This window comes from Caenorhabditis elegans, chromosome X (assembly GCF_000002985.6).
Source record: "Caenorhabditis elegans chromosome X".
In the NCBI taxonomy this organism is placed as follows: domain Eukaryota; kingdom Metazoa; phylum Nematoda; class Chromadorea; order Rhabditida; family Rhabditidae; genus Caenorhabditis; species Caenorhabditis elegans.
In genome coordinates this window covers 4,297,842-4,313,180 of record NC_003284.9, presented here as the reverse complement: position 1 = coordinate 4,313,180, position 15,339 = coordinate 4,297,842, and the positions used below count along the sequence as shown (strand labels likewise).

The 15,339-nt window shown below is 37.2% G+C and overlaps 2 protein-coding genes across 2 annotated transcripts; both read left to right on the top strand.

Moving 5' to 3' along the window:
* The first annotated feature begins 1,412 nt into the window (after window positions 1-1,412).
* On the top strand, window positions 1,413-5,411 carry C52B9.8 (Methyltransferase-like protein 13). The gene is made up of 10 exons (NM_001355087.2): window positions 1,413-1,540; window positions 2,648-2,740; window positions 2,783-2,868; window positions 3,494-3,573; window positions 3,833-3,936; window positions 4,364-4,462; window positions 4,511-4,634; window positions 4,686-4,814; window positions 4,862-4,983; window positions 5,211-5,411. The coding sequence occupies exons 1-10, from the start codon at window positions 1,415-1,417 to the stop codon at window positions 5,328-5,330; spliced, it is 1,083 nt and encodes a 360-aa protein (NP_001342016.1). The 5' UTR covers window positions 1,413-1,414; the 3' UTR covers window positions 5,331-5,411.
* An 808-nt stretch (window positions 5,412-6,219) lies between these two features.
* pqn-15 (Prion-like-(Q/N-rich)-domain-bearing protein) lies at window positions 6,220-15,312 on the top strand (the record flags this gene model as incomplete). Its single annotated transcript, NM_001380945.1, has 18 exons — window positions 6,220-6,792; window positions 7,014-7,061; window positions 7,110-7,163; window positions 7,440-7,490; window positions 7,535-7,588; window positions 7,659-7,709; window positions 7,760-7,960; window positions 8,427-8,501; window positions 8,555-9,892; window positions 9,937-10,197; window positions 10,502-10,581; window positions 10,626-11,544; window positions 11,590-11,976; window positions 12,428-12,864; window positions 12,939-13,478; window positions 13,524-13,664; window positions 13,734-13,878; window positions 13,926-15,312. 18 exons carry the CDS (start codon window positions 6,220-6,222, stop codon window positions 15,084-15,086), a joined length of 6,516 nt encoding a protein of 2,171 aa, NP_001367558.1. The 3' UTR covers window positions 15,087-15,312.
* Window positions 15,313-15,339: the final 27 nt, after the last annotated feature.

Below are 15,339 nucleotides of genomic sequence, written 5' to 3'. Positions count from 1 at the left end.
CTACACAGAAAAATAAGCAAAAAAGCACTCGAATTAAATCTACGTGTCACTCTATTAACATTAATATGTTCCTAAAACTTCAAGATTTGGGAGAAAAGTAGCTCACTGGTAAAAACGATTTGTGATTTTTCTAGAATAGTGTTATTTGCAATTATCATGAATATGTTACTAAATTAGTAGTACTTATTGAAATATTTCAAAAGCCAAACTTCAGCAGAAAAAATAATTTATCGCTGTAAAATTGTAGTGAAGATTTAATTTGGACAAAAAATAGCTCGGTAGGGGAAATTTAGAAGTACTGAAGCCACAGTACTTCTACATTTCCCCACTACTACTACAGCCCACCAACTTCATTCCCCATTAACCTCTAACTCCTTAACCTTCCAAAATACAAACACTAAAATTTTCAAAACTACAGAAATTTTGCAGTACTGAGACAGTACCCTGAGCCTATTTTTGCAGTAACCCCAATAATTCCTTCAAAAGTTTGGCGGAATGAAGTAAAATTAACGATTAAGATAAATTTTTCAAAAGTATTTTCTATTTTAAGTGTTTTCTGTCTAATATCTTTACGCGAAGGGAAAATGAAATATCTGACAGATGTTTGTTCATAGTTGGGACAAGACCCAGCTGTGTTAGATTTGAACATTCTTTCTTCGGTGAACACTTTGTACATTGCAATTTGTCGTAATATTCATGATATCTCTGTTGCTTCCTAAAATTTTCTGATTTTTTTCTCGTTAGTTCTGTGCGTTAAAATTCAATAATTATTTTGCTTCTTCGTTTTCATGCCAATGTAAAAATTTACAACTTCTAGTGTGAAACTTCAAATTTGAATGTTATAATTGTCATTTATGGTCGTTTTTTCCGTGCGTACTCTCAAAAATAATTACAACATCTATAACCTTTCAATACACACCCCAAATAATATCACATAGTGCTTGCTAATCTTTGAATTGTTACCCTATCTATCACGACTAAGCCGCCTCCTATTGGTATCTTTACAAATGCACATATATGTCTCTTTTTTCTGGATATCTCGGATGGGAACTACAAAATATGTATACATATGAAGCTGTGTATGTATATTTTCACTATCATCAGAAGCTACATGCGTAGGTCATATGACAAAAAATCGACGGATGTATTCATTAATCTGAAATTTTTCTGTAATTCTTGTAATATAACCTACATTTATGTTCACATGATTCGGGTCCTATTTTAAAGTAGGTGCTCTACCAAGTTGCCACTTTTTCACACGCCATAATCTAAAACCTTTATCCTCTCTTTCACACACTCTACCAACTAGCACTTTTCGTTTCCTCTTTCAGAAACTAATTTCCCTTTCGATTCGTTGGCAACGCTTTGCAAACATTGTACTTTTTGCAAAAATTTGAGGGGAAACTGTATCACAATGGCAGCTATACAAAGATGTGCACAGAGCACATTAAATTGGGATCATTTTGAAACGGAGGGTCTTCTTCTTCTTCAAATGCATCCTGCAATTCTTCCTCAAGTCACTATTGTAGGTCTGGCTATTGTAAGTTATTATTATTGGTCATTGGGGATTTTGTCAAAATCTACTCAAAAAATGGAAAATATAGTCAACATTTTTCCGCATTGTCGAATAGTCAAAGAACTTCGATTTTTGAGTCAAACTTGTTTTTGGCAAACTTCCAAAAGTAAGATACTCGGCACGTGTTGCCTAAATATAACCCAAATATGTTAAATTGGTTTAGAAATTGACAAAACTCAAGCTAAACTTTGTTTTGACCTCCCCAAAGTTTGATCTAGCACTTGCGAATATCTTTCTCAAGTTTAAACAATAATGCTTGGTATAAAATTGGCAGGTGATAACTTTGCCTTTTGAAAAACTTGCGCGCGGCCCACAAAATCTTGCCCAACTTTTTCCAGCGTTTGCCCCAAGTTTGGCAACTTCTTACCAAGTAAATTTCGGGCTTAACTTTAGCAGGCAGGTTTGGCAGATTTTGCAGACGGGATGTCGAGAAGATAAAATTGAGTAATTATCACTTTTTGACATTTTGATAGTGATTTTAAAAGTATTTACCGTATTTCCTCTATTAGGAAGGCATGCAAAACTAATTTTCGGACACCTAATTTGATGCAAAACTAATGGAGGTGCAAAACTAATAGAGGGTGCAAAACTAATTTTCGAACAGGTTTTTTCTCATGTTTTCCATTAAGTTATGGCATAATATCATCAATTTCAATAACAAATTATGAACCAAAATGGACGAATTTTACGACTGATACGCAAAAATTGTCCGAGTTGTACTCATATTTTGCCTATTTTCACTTGTTATACCAAGTCTGTAAAAGTTTTCCTAATTTTTAGAACGATTTTGTAATGCAAATTTTGAATTCCTAAAACTAGGGAACAAATGAAGGGGATCAAAACTATTAGAGGTGCGAAACTAATAGAGGGTGCAAAACTAATTTTCGATTAGTGATTTGAGATGCAAAGCTAATGGAGGTGCAAAACTAATAGAGATGCCTAACTAATAGAGAAAATACGGTAGTTATTTTAGTCAAAGGAAAAATTAGGAGCACTTTAAGGCTTAAGGATAACTTAAGGATAACGTAACTAATATAGGTATGTTCAACATTTGGTATATCAATTTTCCAGATTCTAGCATGGTACTTTGATACTTTCGACTTCGGCTTTTTCAAATTCACCTCAAAAGAAAAAGGTGATCCAGTGGACGAGCTTTTAAAAAAGGTATTGTTCGATAAACTCAAAGTTGAAACAAAATCGTTTCAGAAACACCAAGTTGTGGGGAAGGAATGTATTCCAGGAAAAGACACTTGTTTTCTAATTGTTGACTCTTATTTCTTAGAAAATGGAAGGTATGGAACTATTATTTAAAATGTTTGAATTTACGCTGGAGGATGCGAAAAAAAACCAGAAAAAGAACCATTTCATGTAATGGAGTCTCATTTATCTCAGCTTATTGAATGTCGGCTTTCATCAAAAAAGCCATTATCGGGGTTTCATGACCCTTTAGAGTAAATGGGTCTTTTTAGAGAAAATATAATTTCCTGGGCTTGATTAGGAGCTGTTAAATACGCCTCATTGCCGATTTTTCTTGTAAGCCTTTTACGTGTAAGAAGGAAATTAAATTTAAAAGATGCATTAGTGAACTGAACTGTTAAAGTTTCAAGCATCCGCACAGAACTGACTTTATTAGTCAGATTTTGACATTCTGAAAAAATGTTGATGAAATGAAATATACTTTACTAGACTATACGCATCTCCTTATCCAATATACCAAAATGTTCAACATTTCTACTCCTTTTCTGGTTGCTTCCATACAAAAAAAGGAGTGGCTCCCACGGTTCATCGTTCCGCAAAAATTTGCTTTCCACACACGACAGTCAATCGATTGATCGTTGCATGCTACATCATTGCACCAAAATGTTACTGAATTCAGTATTATTTGTCTCATGTGATTCTGATGGGCAGAACTTACAGATTAACCACAAAGCGAGATCTACTTCTTGAGGAAAATACTGAATATTCTCTGACAGGAGTGGAAGTTGAGTCAGTGAAACGTAAGTTTTTTTGAGCAGATAAAACCAAAAATTAAACAATTGCTGTATTTTTGAGTGTGATGTAAGAGCTTTTTGTCAAATTGTGTTTCTTATTGATTTAATAACGAGTTCTTCTCTAGATCATAAAACTTATAAACTCAATAAATTCTAAATTTCGAACAACTTAAAATAGTTTTTTAAAAAACTATCAACTATAACAACGATGGTCTCATTTCTTTAATAAAATTAAAATATAGTTGCCAACATAAAATTGTTTCAGCAGTTTCGTGGAACAATCTTGACTCAAGAAATTGGCCTGTTAATAAACTTGTGATCAACTCGAGATACGCAAGACTCCTCGTTGCATCTGGATTCATAATGAACGTGAGTTGGTGTCAACTAGGTGTGTTTTCCTGGGTTTGGGCAGTCGGAGTGCAGTGGATTACAAAACATTTTTAACGGTTTTTGAGGGATCGATTCAAATAATTTCAATAAATTACGACAATATATATGTATAATGAATTCTCAGGCTTTGAAATGTAAAATTTATGAGCATAAAGAAGAAAACGGATATCACGTTTAATTTAAAAGCATGATAAGTGGAGTTTTAATTTATATTTTAGTTACGGGCTTACAATACACAAGTATCCTTAAATTCATATTTAAAACAGATTGCCTTTTTTTTCTTATTAACTTATTTTGTTTTTTTTCTCTGGCTTTAAAGACATTTTGTGTTAATTTATTTTGTTTTTGCAGTGTTATTTCTTTTTCTGTTTAGTTTTTCTTTATGTATTCCTCGAAAAAATTTCAGAGCCTGAATTTCGACGAATCCGATCACCAAGATGTTCTAATTGCCGGACTTGGTGGTGGAGTGATGAGCAACTTCTTTTCTCAAATATCCTACCTCAATGTTGGTAGATTTTCGGTTTTACATATAACTTTTTACTACATACTTCAGATTGATACAACTGTTGTTGAAAAAGAAGAGTTTATAATCAACATCGCGGAGAATTATTTCGATCACTTTGAAACGGACGAGATGAGAATTATAAACACCGATTTTGTGGATTACTTACGAAAATGTAATCGGAAAACTTAAAGAATTTATTTGAAAGTAAAAAATGTAATTTCAGATGACAAAAAATATGACGTTATTATTGTCGATGCCTGTGAAAACAAAAAGACAAATGTGATGTGCCCAGTCTCAGAGACGCTGAAAATAAAAACAGTTCAACTTTTGAAAAAACGTTTAACCTTAAATGGTTTGTAAGCAGTATTTTGAAATTTTAAAGCCAAGCTTTTTTTTCAGGAATTCTTGCAGTGAACGTGTTTGTGACTCAAGATAATATTAAATCAGAAAAAGAAATCTTTGAACTATTTTCCAACGAGTTTAACTCTTGTTTCTATTTGGAATACTTTAAAAACAAAAATGTAAGCACATGGCATTACAAGCAAAGGCAAATAAAACATACACACTATGTGTTAACATTCCTTTGTTGGCAAGGCGTATGACATTTGTCATAAATCATCCACTCACACTTTCAACACTTTTTTATATTTAGCCAAGAAATAGGAAAAAAAATAGCGAAAAACATTGAAAACAAATTCATTTCCCTTGAGTCACTCATCTTCTCACTGGACCCTATTGATTTTTGCAGGTCCTGCTCTGTTCCAAAAGAGACAATTGGACGTGGAAAAAACAGAAGACAGAGTTTAGCAAAAATGTTGAAATAGTTGATGATATGTTCGAATTCAAGTTGTCCCGTTTTCTTCATTGATTTTTTATCAATTTTTCCAACTTCTGTTTTTTGTTGCTACTTTTCATGGTATAAACACTAATAAACCTGACGAATCCCGTTTTCTCACTGTGTAATTTGACGTGATGGTGTTTGCGTACGTGGGGGCCTTAGGGTGGGAGGCCACCCAGCCCGTCAGTCAATCAACTTGTCTAGTGCAAGTTGAACTGCGCGCGTCTCCCTCTTAATTCCGCATTGTCTTTCTTCTTGCAGCATTTAATCGATTTTTCATTAATTATTAAATAATTGCAGTTAAACGAGGACTTGCTCCGCGTTTCACACGTGTGGGTGGCCGTCGGCAATCGTGTTCTTCGTGTGAGGCTACAATTTACCGGACGTAATCTTGACGTCCTTCGCTTCAATTTTCGGGTAAGTATTTTTATTTTCTCATAATTTGCAACTTTTCAAAACTTGAAAAAAAAAAACAAATAAAAAATTATTTCTTAATATCTTACAAGATATCGGTTTAGTGAAGAGAAAGGGCATTTGCGCGGCAATTAGGTTTTCGGCGACCTCGCACGCACACAATTCTATTGATCGCTCAAAAACAGTTGAGGAGGTAAGGTGAGAGACAGTTCTAGTGAATGCGCTTGTAGTAGCCATATTCCAAAAATCAAAAAACAAAAAACAAAAAGTTTTTTTTTGCTCATATTAATTTTTATAGTAGTTTGACGGAAATATGAGATTTGAGAGCAATTTTAATCATAGCAAACCATTTTTTAAGAAAACAATACATACGATAAATTCTACAAAATTTTTAAAAAAAATTCTGGTTTTTGTCTATTACACCGTACCATCTGTGTACCGTACCATCTGTCGAATTAACTTCTCCCTTTACAACTTTAGAAAACCAAATTTTTTCCAGGTTGTCATGCTCAACCAGCAGCACAATCAAGCTGCTCCACAATTACTCAATGTGCAGCGACCACACCAAATTCAGCCGCCTGGTCCACATCGGGTCATACAGCAAGGTGGACCACCCATGCAACAAAATAAAATTCCACAAGGACAATCACAAATGGTGAACATGCAGGGACAACAAGGCCCTCAACAAATGCAACAGCAACCTGCACAGAATCTTATGATGAACATGGGCCAGCAAATGCGTCCTCCACAAAATCAAGCTCCCCAAATGATGCAAAATCCTCAGCAATCACAAATTCAGATGAGGGGGAACCCTCCGCAGCAGATGCGTGGTATGCCCCAACAAGGCCCGCCAATGCAACAGTCACAGCAGCCACCACCTCAGATGTCACAAATGAGAATGCAGCAGCAGCAGCCACAGCAACCGAATATGAATTCTCCTCAGTCACAACATCAGAGAGCTCCGAACAATATGAATATGCAGCAAAATCTTCCGAATCCGCAGCAACAAATGAGGATACCACAGGCACAAAATCAAATGCAGCAGAGAATACCGCAGGTGTCTCCACAGCAAATGCAGGTCAGTATTTGTTTTAAAAAAAACAGTCTGAAAAAATTATACTCTATTATACAGAGTCACAAATTAGCACAAAAATATAAAAATTTATAGGACGCTTAAAAAAAAAATTACCAAACTTTCAGCTTGAAAGTACGAGAAAAATGGCATGTACGCTTGTAGATCAGAGTCAAAATGAAATTAATGAGAAATTGATTCGAAACATTTATTTTCTTAATTTTTAGATGCAACAGCAACAAAACATGAACGGACCACCATCTCATCCTCATCAGGTTTGCGAAACTTTCAATTAAAAGCTTACAATGCTTGAACAGTTTCAGATGCAACAAGGTGGACCACAGAGTATCAACAGACCGCCGTCTCAACCTCATCAGGTCAGTGAAAATTGTCAAAAAACAAATGAGACTTGAGATAAATTGTATTTAATAAATGTAACATAAAATAAATTAAAAAACAACCAGTTACATGAAAGTTACGATACGCAAAAGTTTGTTCAAAAATTTCTTAACTTAGTTATGAAGTTCCTATTTTTTTCAAAAATTTGCGGTCAATTCCCGGATTGGTACGTGTGCTTTAAGACACCATTATTGAAAAAAATTGTTCTCAATGGAGAGTTATAATATACCATAAGCCAACTTAATTTTTTTCAGATGCAACAAGGTGGTGGACCGATGAGCATGAACCGACCACCTTCGCAACAGGTGAGCTTTTAATTAATTATGTGCCCTAAATTCATAAATTTTAGATGCACCAACAAGGCGGACCTCAGCTGATGAATAGGCCTTCTTCACAAATGGGCGTATGTTATTTTGTTTTCTTCAAATTAAATCTAATTTCGCATTCAAAAATTTAAGTGCAAAAAATTTCAGGTGCAGCCGCAGGGCGGGATGATGAGCCGACCTCCATCACAGCCTCATTATGTAATACTCTTTAAATGGATCTTCAAAACTAACTTTAACCCATTTTGCAGATACAACAAGGCCCATCGAGTATGAACACGCCGCCGCAGCAGCAAATGAGAATGCAACAAATTCAACAAAACAATCAAAATATGAACAACGGATCACCTCATCAGCAGCAGCCTCTTCAGCATCAGCAAATGCAGCAAAATGCTCCGAACATGAACATGCCACCACAACAGCAAATTCGGATTCAACAGCAAGAACCACAGGTAATTGAAAAAAAAAACTATTGGAGACGGCAATTTTGTCACAAATACATAGAAATTGATTGAAAAATACAATTATAATAGCAATAAACATACAGTATGTTGTAATTAGCGATTTTTGAAAAAAAAAACGTAGCCCTTCAAAAAACACACAACAAAAAACGCAAAAGGGAAGTCGTACATATGAATTGACAACCCCTTTTGCTCACCTTTCAAAATAGTTTCGAATTGTTACTATAAATGTTTTTTTCCAAAAGTTCAAGTAAAACGAAAGTTGTTGAAGAAGTAGAAACTCAAGATATTTTTCTCCATATCATCACCAAGTCCAGAAAATAAACTGGGAGACCAGAAAAACTGAATATTTATGAGCTCACCATAGTTATATGCACACTATTTCCTGCCACTCTCGCGGAAATTCTCTTCTTCATAAAACGCTATTTTACGCATGACCATGACATACTCATTTCAGATGCTGCAAGGACAAACGAATGGACCACCACCGCCGCACCAACAGCAGCAACAGCAGCCAGTCCGTGTCGCCCAGGTAACCAAATTGATGCTCAAATAGTACTTAACTGTTGAAAATAGTTATTCCAGGTTGCACAACAGCCGCAGAACATGCAGATACCTCCACGCCAAATGACGCCGCAACAATCCCAATCGATTCATGGATCCATGCAGAACTCGCCGCAGAATCCACAAATGAGAATGAATCTTGCACCACCACAGCAGCAGCAGCAGCATCATCAAAATCAGCCACCTATGCAGGGTAACCCGCAGTCTGATAGACAAATGCCTCAAATGCAGCAACCGGGAAGGCAAATTCACCCGAACATAAAGCGGCAGCCACAACATCAAATGCAGCAAAACAGATCCATGCAACAAGGGCCTCACAATCCTCAGAATATTCCTGATCAAATGATGAATATGCAACAAATGCAACAAGATCCAATGTCCCAACAGCCGCTGCAAGAATCACCTCAGCCAAATTTACATCTGCAGCACCATCAGACTCCGCCAATGCAAAGCCAGATGATGCAGCCGGTGGTTACAGATAATTTTGAGCCGGACAATGATCAAACCATTAGAATCAATGGAGAGCACGCGATTATTAATGGAATGCAGTACAAACTTGTTCCTCAGCAGAGACAACAAAACCAGCAAAAAATGCCAAACCAACAAGGGCAACCAATGCAACAAGTTCATCAGGGAGGTCATCAAGAGGAAGGTTTTCAACAACAGCATGGACCACCGAACAACCAGGGGCAAAATCAGCAGCCACCAATGCAAAATCAGCAAAACATTCCGATCCAACATCAGCAGCAGCAGCAAAATATGATGAATCAACCAATGCAATCGAACAACAATCAAAATATGGCCAACATTCAAAATCAGCAGAATCTGCAAAATCCTCCAATTATCCAACAACAGCAGCAGCAACAAATACCTCCAGCTAAAGTTGCACCAAAGCCACGGTATAGAGGAAAGAAGAATCCTGCGCAGGAACCACCTCCTCCAATCCAACAAACCAATGCTGAAGATTTGAACAATTCCATGTCGGGCTTACCAATGGGAGCGAAGGGCGAGCGGAAAGTCATGGCACCATCTCTTACGACAAATACTTTCCACCAACAACAACAAGCACCAAATGGATTACCTCCAAATAACGCTGGACCGATGATTCAGCAAGGGAAGAACATTGCTGGAGGTTATCCACCAAATCAGAATAAAGTGACTCCTGGGAAGAATGTGCCCAAGAATCAGCAACAGTCAAGACCGCAACAAGCCAATGGGAAGGTTCAAGCGAAATCTTCACCAGACTTATCGCAGCCGTCAACATCAAAGCAAAGACCACCAGCGAACAAGGCAGATATGACAGTAATACGGGACGCAATTGTTTCGCATGTTAAAGGATCAAGGAAGATGACTCCAGAGGTAAGAATGTGAAACATACTTCACAAAAAAATAAATATTTGCAGTATATCGAATACGTGTGTGAAGAGCTGAACCGTTTGATGCGTGAGTTGGAGAAAGCTGATATGAAGACGGATCGAAGATACATCTCGGTTCGCAAGTTGTTGGCCTTGATTCAAGAGGAGAAGCTTACAATCATTATTCCACCAAGAATACCAATGCCCGCAAGATATCCTCCAACTGAAGAGAGTCTTGGTGACGAGCCAGTTGATGAGACTGTGGAAGATCGAGCTGCACGATATGATGATTACATGCAAGTGCTTGCTGTAAGTTTTTTTTTAAATTAACATAGATTTTATACGTTTTCTGGTATATTTGTAGTTTTTGTAACCCCCACATGTTTTTCATATGTTGCCGAAAGTTTGAGTTTTCGGCAACTTTGGCAATTTCAGATTGTCAAAAATTTTAGGATTGTTGCCGAAGCTTTGTTTGCGGATTGCCGAGGATTTTACTTCTTGGCAACATAAAAAACTTCCGGATGCCAAAATGTTTAACGTTCGGCAACTTTGCTTGTCCCTGAAATCTGCAAAACAATGTTGTATGTCTTTAAAAAATATGTATTTTTTTCAGAACGCTTATCCTCTCAATACGTGGGACTCCAACTTCATGAAAATTGACGATGATATTATTCGAAAAGAGGCTCTTCATTAGTGAGTTTTTGATACAATATTCCAATTTTTATACAAGTTTTCAGCCGCGACCAAGACATGAAAAACCGTGAGATGTATCTTAAAGAAAACCTACACACATTTCCGGAAGAACGACAGACGAAAGCGAAAATTGAGTACCTTGGTCTCAGCCTTTTAGATTTTCAAACAGAACTTCGGAAAAAGGTATTGGCAACCACAGTGCTAGTTCCTCCGAATGATTTTCTCATCAATCCATGGTCTATTCGAAGGACGAAGTATGAGTATTTACAAGAGTTGAAACGCCATCCAGATCGAGCCATCTTGGAAAAAAGACGAAAGGTCACAAATTTTCATTTTCTGCAAAGTCTTACCAAGCACGCGCGGGAGTTTAAAGAGTTTCATAAACGAAATATGTTGAATCACACAAAGGTTCGAAAATCCATGCAACAATACATCACCAACGAAAACAAGAGAATTGCCCGCGAGGAGATGAAGAACGAGAAAAACCGAATTCAAAAGTTGATCCAGGAAGACGAAGAAGGATATCGTGCAATGTTGGATGAGAAGAAAGATCAGCGGCTTGTATATCTATTGGAGCAAACTGACGACTATATCAAAAGTCTATGTGACCTACTGAAACAGCAGCAAAACGCAACAGCAGGGTCTCTTGCCACCAAATCATACATTCGTAAGGAATATGACGGAGTTGCGGAAGAAGATAAAGTGAAAAGTATACTGGATAAAGCTCGAAACGACGATGATGAGTATGAGAACAAGACCAAGATGAACATTGAGGATTACTACACGACAGCTCACGGAGTTCGAGAAGAAATCAAAGAGCAACACTTTATGATGGGTGGAGGTAATCCCAGCTTGAAGCTGAAACCGTATCAAATCAAGGGTCTCGAGTGGATGGTATCCTTGTTCAACAACAATCTCAATGGAATTTTGGCAGACGAAATGGGGCTAGGAAAAACTATTCAGGTAGTCGAATTATTTTGTTAAATGAGCTATACAACCATATTTCAGACTATTGCGTTCATTACTTATTTGATGGAGATCAAGAAAACGTCTGGCCCATTCCTTGTTATTGTTCCTCTCTCCACAGTGCCCAATTGGCAAAACGAATTTGACAAGTGGGCGGCAAATGTGCACCTGATTGCATACAAGGGACCCAAAGAGACGCGAAAAGTTTTCGAGCCAATAATCAAGTCTGGAAAGTTTAACGTTTTGTTAACAACTTTTGAGTATGTGATAAGAGAGAAGGCGTTACTGGGAAAGCTGAGATGGAAGTATATGATTATTGATGAAGGGCATCGTTTGAAAAATCAACATTGTAAACTTACGGAAATGTTGAATACGAGATTCCAGTGTCAAAGGAGACTTCTTATCACAGGAACACCGCTTCAGAATAAGGTAGGATATTTTTATGTATCGTCGGTGAGAATTTTGTCAGAAAACCGAAAAATTTTCAGTCTTCTTTATTGCCAAAATGTCCAAAAAAATTAATTTTTTTGAGAAAGTTTAAACATTCCACGAGGTAGTGACACTAATAAAATAAATAAATATCATTATTATGCAATCCAAGAACTTTTAGACTTTTCAAAATTTTCTGTTGTCATTCGCCAAAATAATTTTTTTTAAAGCATTTTTGCTGGTTCGAACGTTAACAATTATTAAAAAGGTATTACAATAAATTTTTAAAAACTCGTAGATATTTTTTAGATCGACTTAATTGTAACTTTTTGACTGTAAATAAAAATACTGAGAAGAAAATTAAGAAAATAATAATAAACCTATTTAGTTACATAAGCACCTTACGACTGACAATACCCTCCCTCTAAATAATTAGAAACATTATTTACAGCTACCGGAGTTATGGGCTCTACTGAACTTCCTGCTTCCATCCATTTTCTCATCATGTTCGACCTTCGAGCAATGGTTCAATGCACCATTTGCCACAACTGGCGAAAAAGTCGAACTCACACAAGAGGAAACCATGCTCATCATTCGCCGACTTCACAAAGTTTTGAGACCGTTTTTGCTTAGACGATTGAAGAAGGAAGTCGAGTCGGAACTACCGGATAAAATGGAATTTGTTGTCAGATGTGACATGTCGGCGCTTCAAAAAGTTCTTTACAAGCATATGCAGAAGGGGTTGCTTCTTGATGGAAAGACCAATACGGGAAGTAAATCGCTGAGGAACACGATGATTCATCTCCGGAAACTTTGCAACCATCCGTTCCTTTTTGAAAATGTGGAGGAGTCTTGTAGAAATTTTTGGGATGCTCGATTTATATCTGCGTAAGTATTTTTGTCTGGTAAATGAGAATTTAATTTTGTGGTTACCTATGTAAATTTAAAATCTAAAATTTCAGAGTCGATTTGTATCGTGTCTCTGGAAAACTTGAGCTATTGAGTCGAATTCTACCAAAACTCCAAGCAACTGGACACAGGGTTCTGATGTTCTTCCAAATGACTTCCATGATGACCATCGTTGAGGATTTTCTAGCAGGAGGCACAATTCAGTACCTTCGATTAGATGGTAGTACAAAACCAGATGAGAGAGGAGCACTACTCGACAAATTTAACGCGCCCAACAGCGAGTACTTTTTGTTCATGTTGTCTACGCGTGCTGGTGGCCTTGGACTGAACTTACAAACCGCTGATACGGTGATCATTTTCGACTCGGACTGGAATCCCCATCAAGACATGCAGGCTCAGGACAGAGCACATCGTATCGGTCAGAAGGCAGAGGTTCGCGTGTTTCGCTTGATTACTGCTAACTCGGTGGAAGAAAAGATTCTCGCGGCAGCTAGGTACAAGTTAAATGTCGATGAGAAGGTTATTCAAGCGGGAAAATTTGACAATCGATCAACTGGTGCAGAACGGCGAGAAATTTTGGAAAATATCATTAAGTTGGTTTTACATAAATTTTATAGTTTTTATATTTCTTTTTTCAGGACGGAAAACGAGTCCGAAGAGGACGAAGAAGTGCCGAATGACGAAGATATCAATGACATACTGTCAAGAAGTGAGGAAGAGTTTGAGCTATTCCAGAAAATGGATCAAGAGAGATTCGAAAATGAGCAGGCTCAAAAAGCGTAAGTCAAAAATCTGCATGACTATAAATAGATGAGTATAAAAATATGATTTCAAATTTTTTTTTATAGAAAACCCAGACTAGTTGGAGAAGATGAGATTCCAAGAGACATTTTGCGAGCTGCTGACGAGACGGATTACATTGAAAAGGCTAAAGAAGAAGGTCGAGTTCCTTACTTGGAAGTCATGCCTGGATCAAGGAGGACAAGAAGAGAGGTATTTTAAAGCCCAGAAGATACATTTATCACATATCTTACTTTAAGGTTGACTACTCTGCTGATACAATGTCGGATGATAAGTTTCTGGAAAAACTGTTCGACGAGGATGATACGACTTCGGCAAGAACTGAAGAAGAGCCAAATCCTGCACAGCCCGGACCATCTTCAGTGTCAATCAGTTTAGAATCATCATGCGATACACAAAAAGATATCAAGGTTGATGATGTACCTGCTCCGCCACTGACATTTAAAGTTCCGCGGCTCACGATCAAATTGGGTGGAGATGAGAAGAAGCGGAAGCATAACAGAAGTGAAAGTGATTCGGATGATAATAGTCTGAAAAAAGAGAAGAAGCATAGAAAAGAAGATCATCCCAAGGAGAAGGAAAAGGAAAAGAAAAAGGAAAAGGAGCAGGAAAAATCAACCGATTCGGAGAAGGATCTCAAGAGAAAGATTGAGGCTCCAATCGAAAAAATTCGAATCAAGTTTTCCGGGGAGCCCAGCGAGAAATATCGCAAAATTAACGAGGAACCTCCTAAAAAGGAGCACAGGGATAAAGGACGCAAAGAAGAAAAGTCTCATAAGCATCGAAGCGATGATGACGACTCGTCTCCAAAGAAGAAAAAACATCGCGACAGTGACGAGTCTTCAGAAAAGAAGAAGAAAAAGCACAAGCATGATAGTGATTCGGCATTAAAGCTGCGAGAGGGATCACCTTTGAGTGTAGACAAGGAAAAGTCTCCGATGAAGATTCGAATTGGACAGGGTCAACCTTCCATATCATTAGCAGCGAATGAAGATAAAAATCACCCTCCGATCAAACTCAAGTTGAATGTTAAGTTCAATATGCCCAGTCAGGAGACTGATGGTTCGAAAAAAGATAAAAAGGAGCCACATAAAGAAAAAGAAAAAGACAAGGAAAAGGAAAAGGAAGAGGACAAAGGTAAAGAGAAGGAGAAGCACAAAGATAAGGACAAGGATAAGGAGCACAAGAAGAAGTCCCGTGAAGATGAAACTGAAGAGGAGCGTCGTGCTCGAAAAGAAGCAAAACGCCTGAAGCGTCAAAAAGAGGAACAGGAGGACGACGCTAAACTTCAGGAGAAACTTGCTCGAAAGGCTGCAAAAAAGGAGCAAAAACGGTTGGAAAAGGAGAAGTCGGAAAGTAGTACGGGTACTGTGAATTTGTCAGCAGCTGGATCTGCTTAACTTTTTGTCATAAATTATTATAACTCTACGTTTTTTTAAAATTATTTTGCACTGATCTTCATTGTCATCTCATTTTGAATATGCCAGCGATTTGTGATGTTTTAAAAATATTTTTTCCTACCCACTAGTCTCAAGATTTTCTTTTCATTATTTCAACTTCGTGTATTTTTTTCCCATTGTTTGTCAGACTTTTACAGATGGATACTAAATATTATAAACATTATCTTTCGTTCTTTTTTTTTGTTTTTTGTTT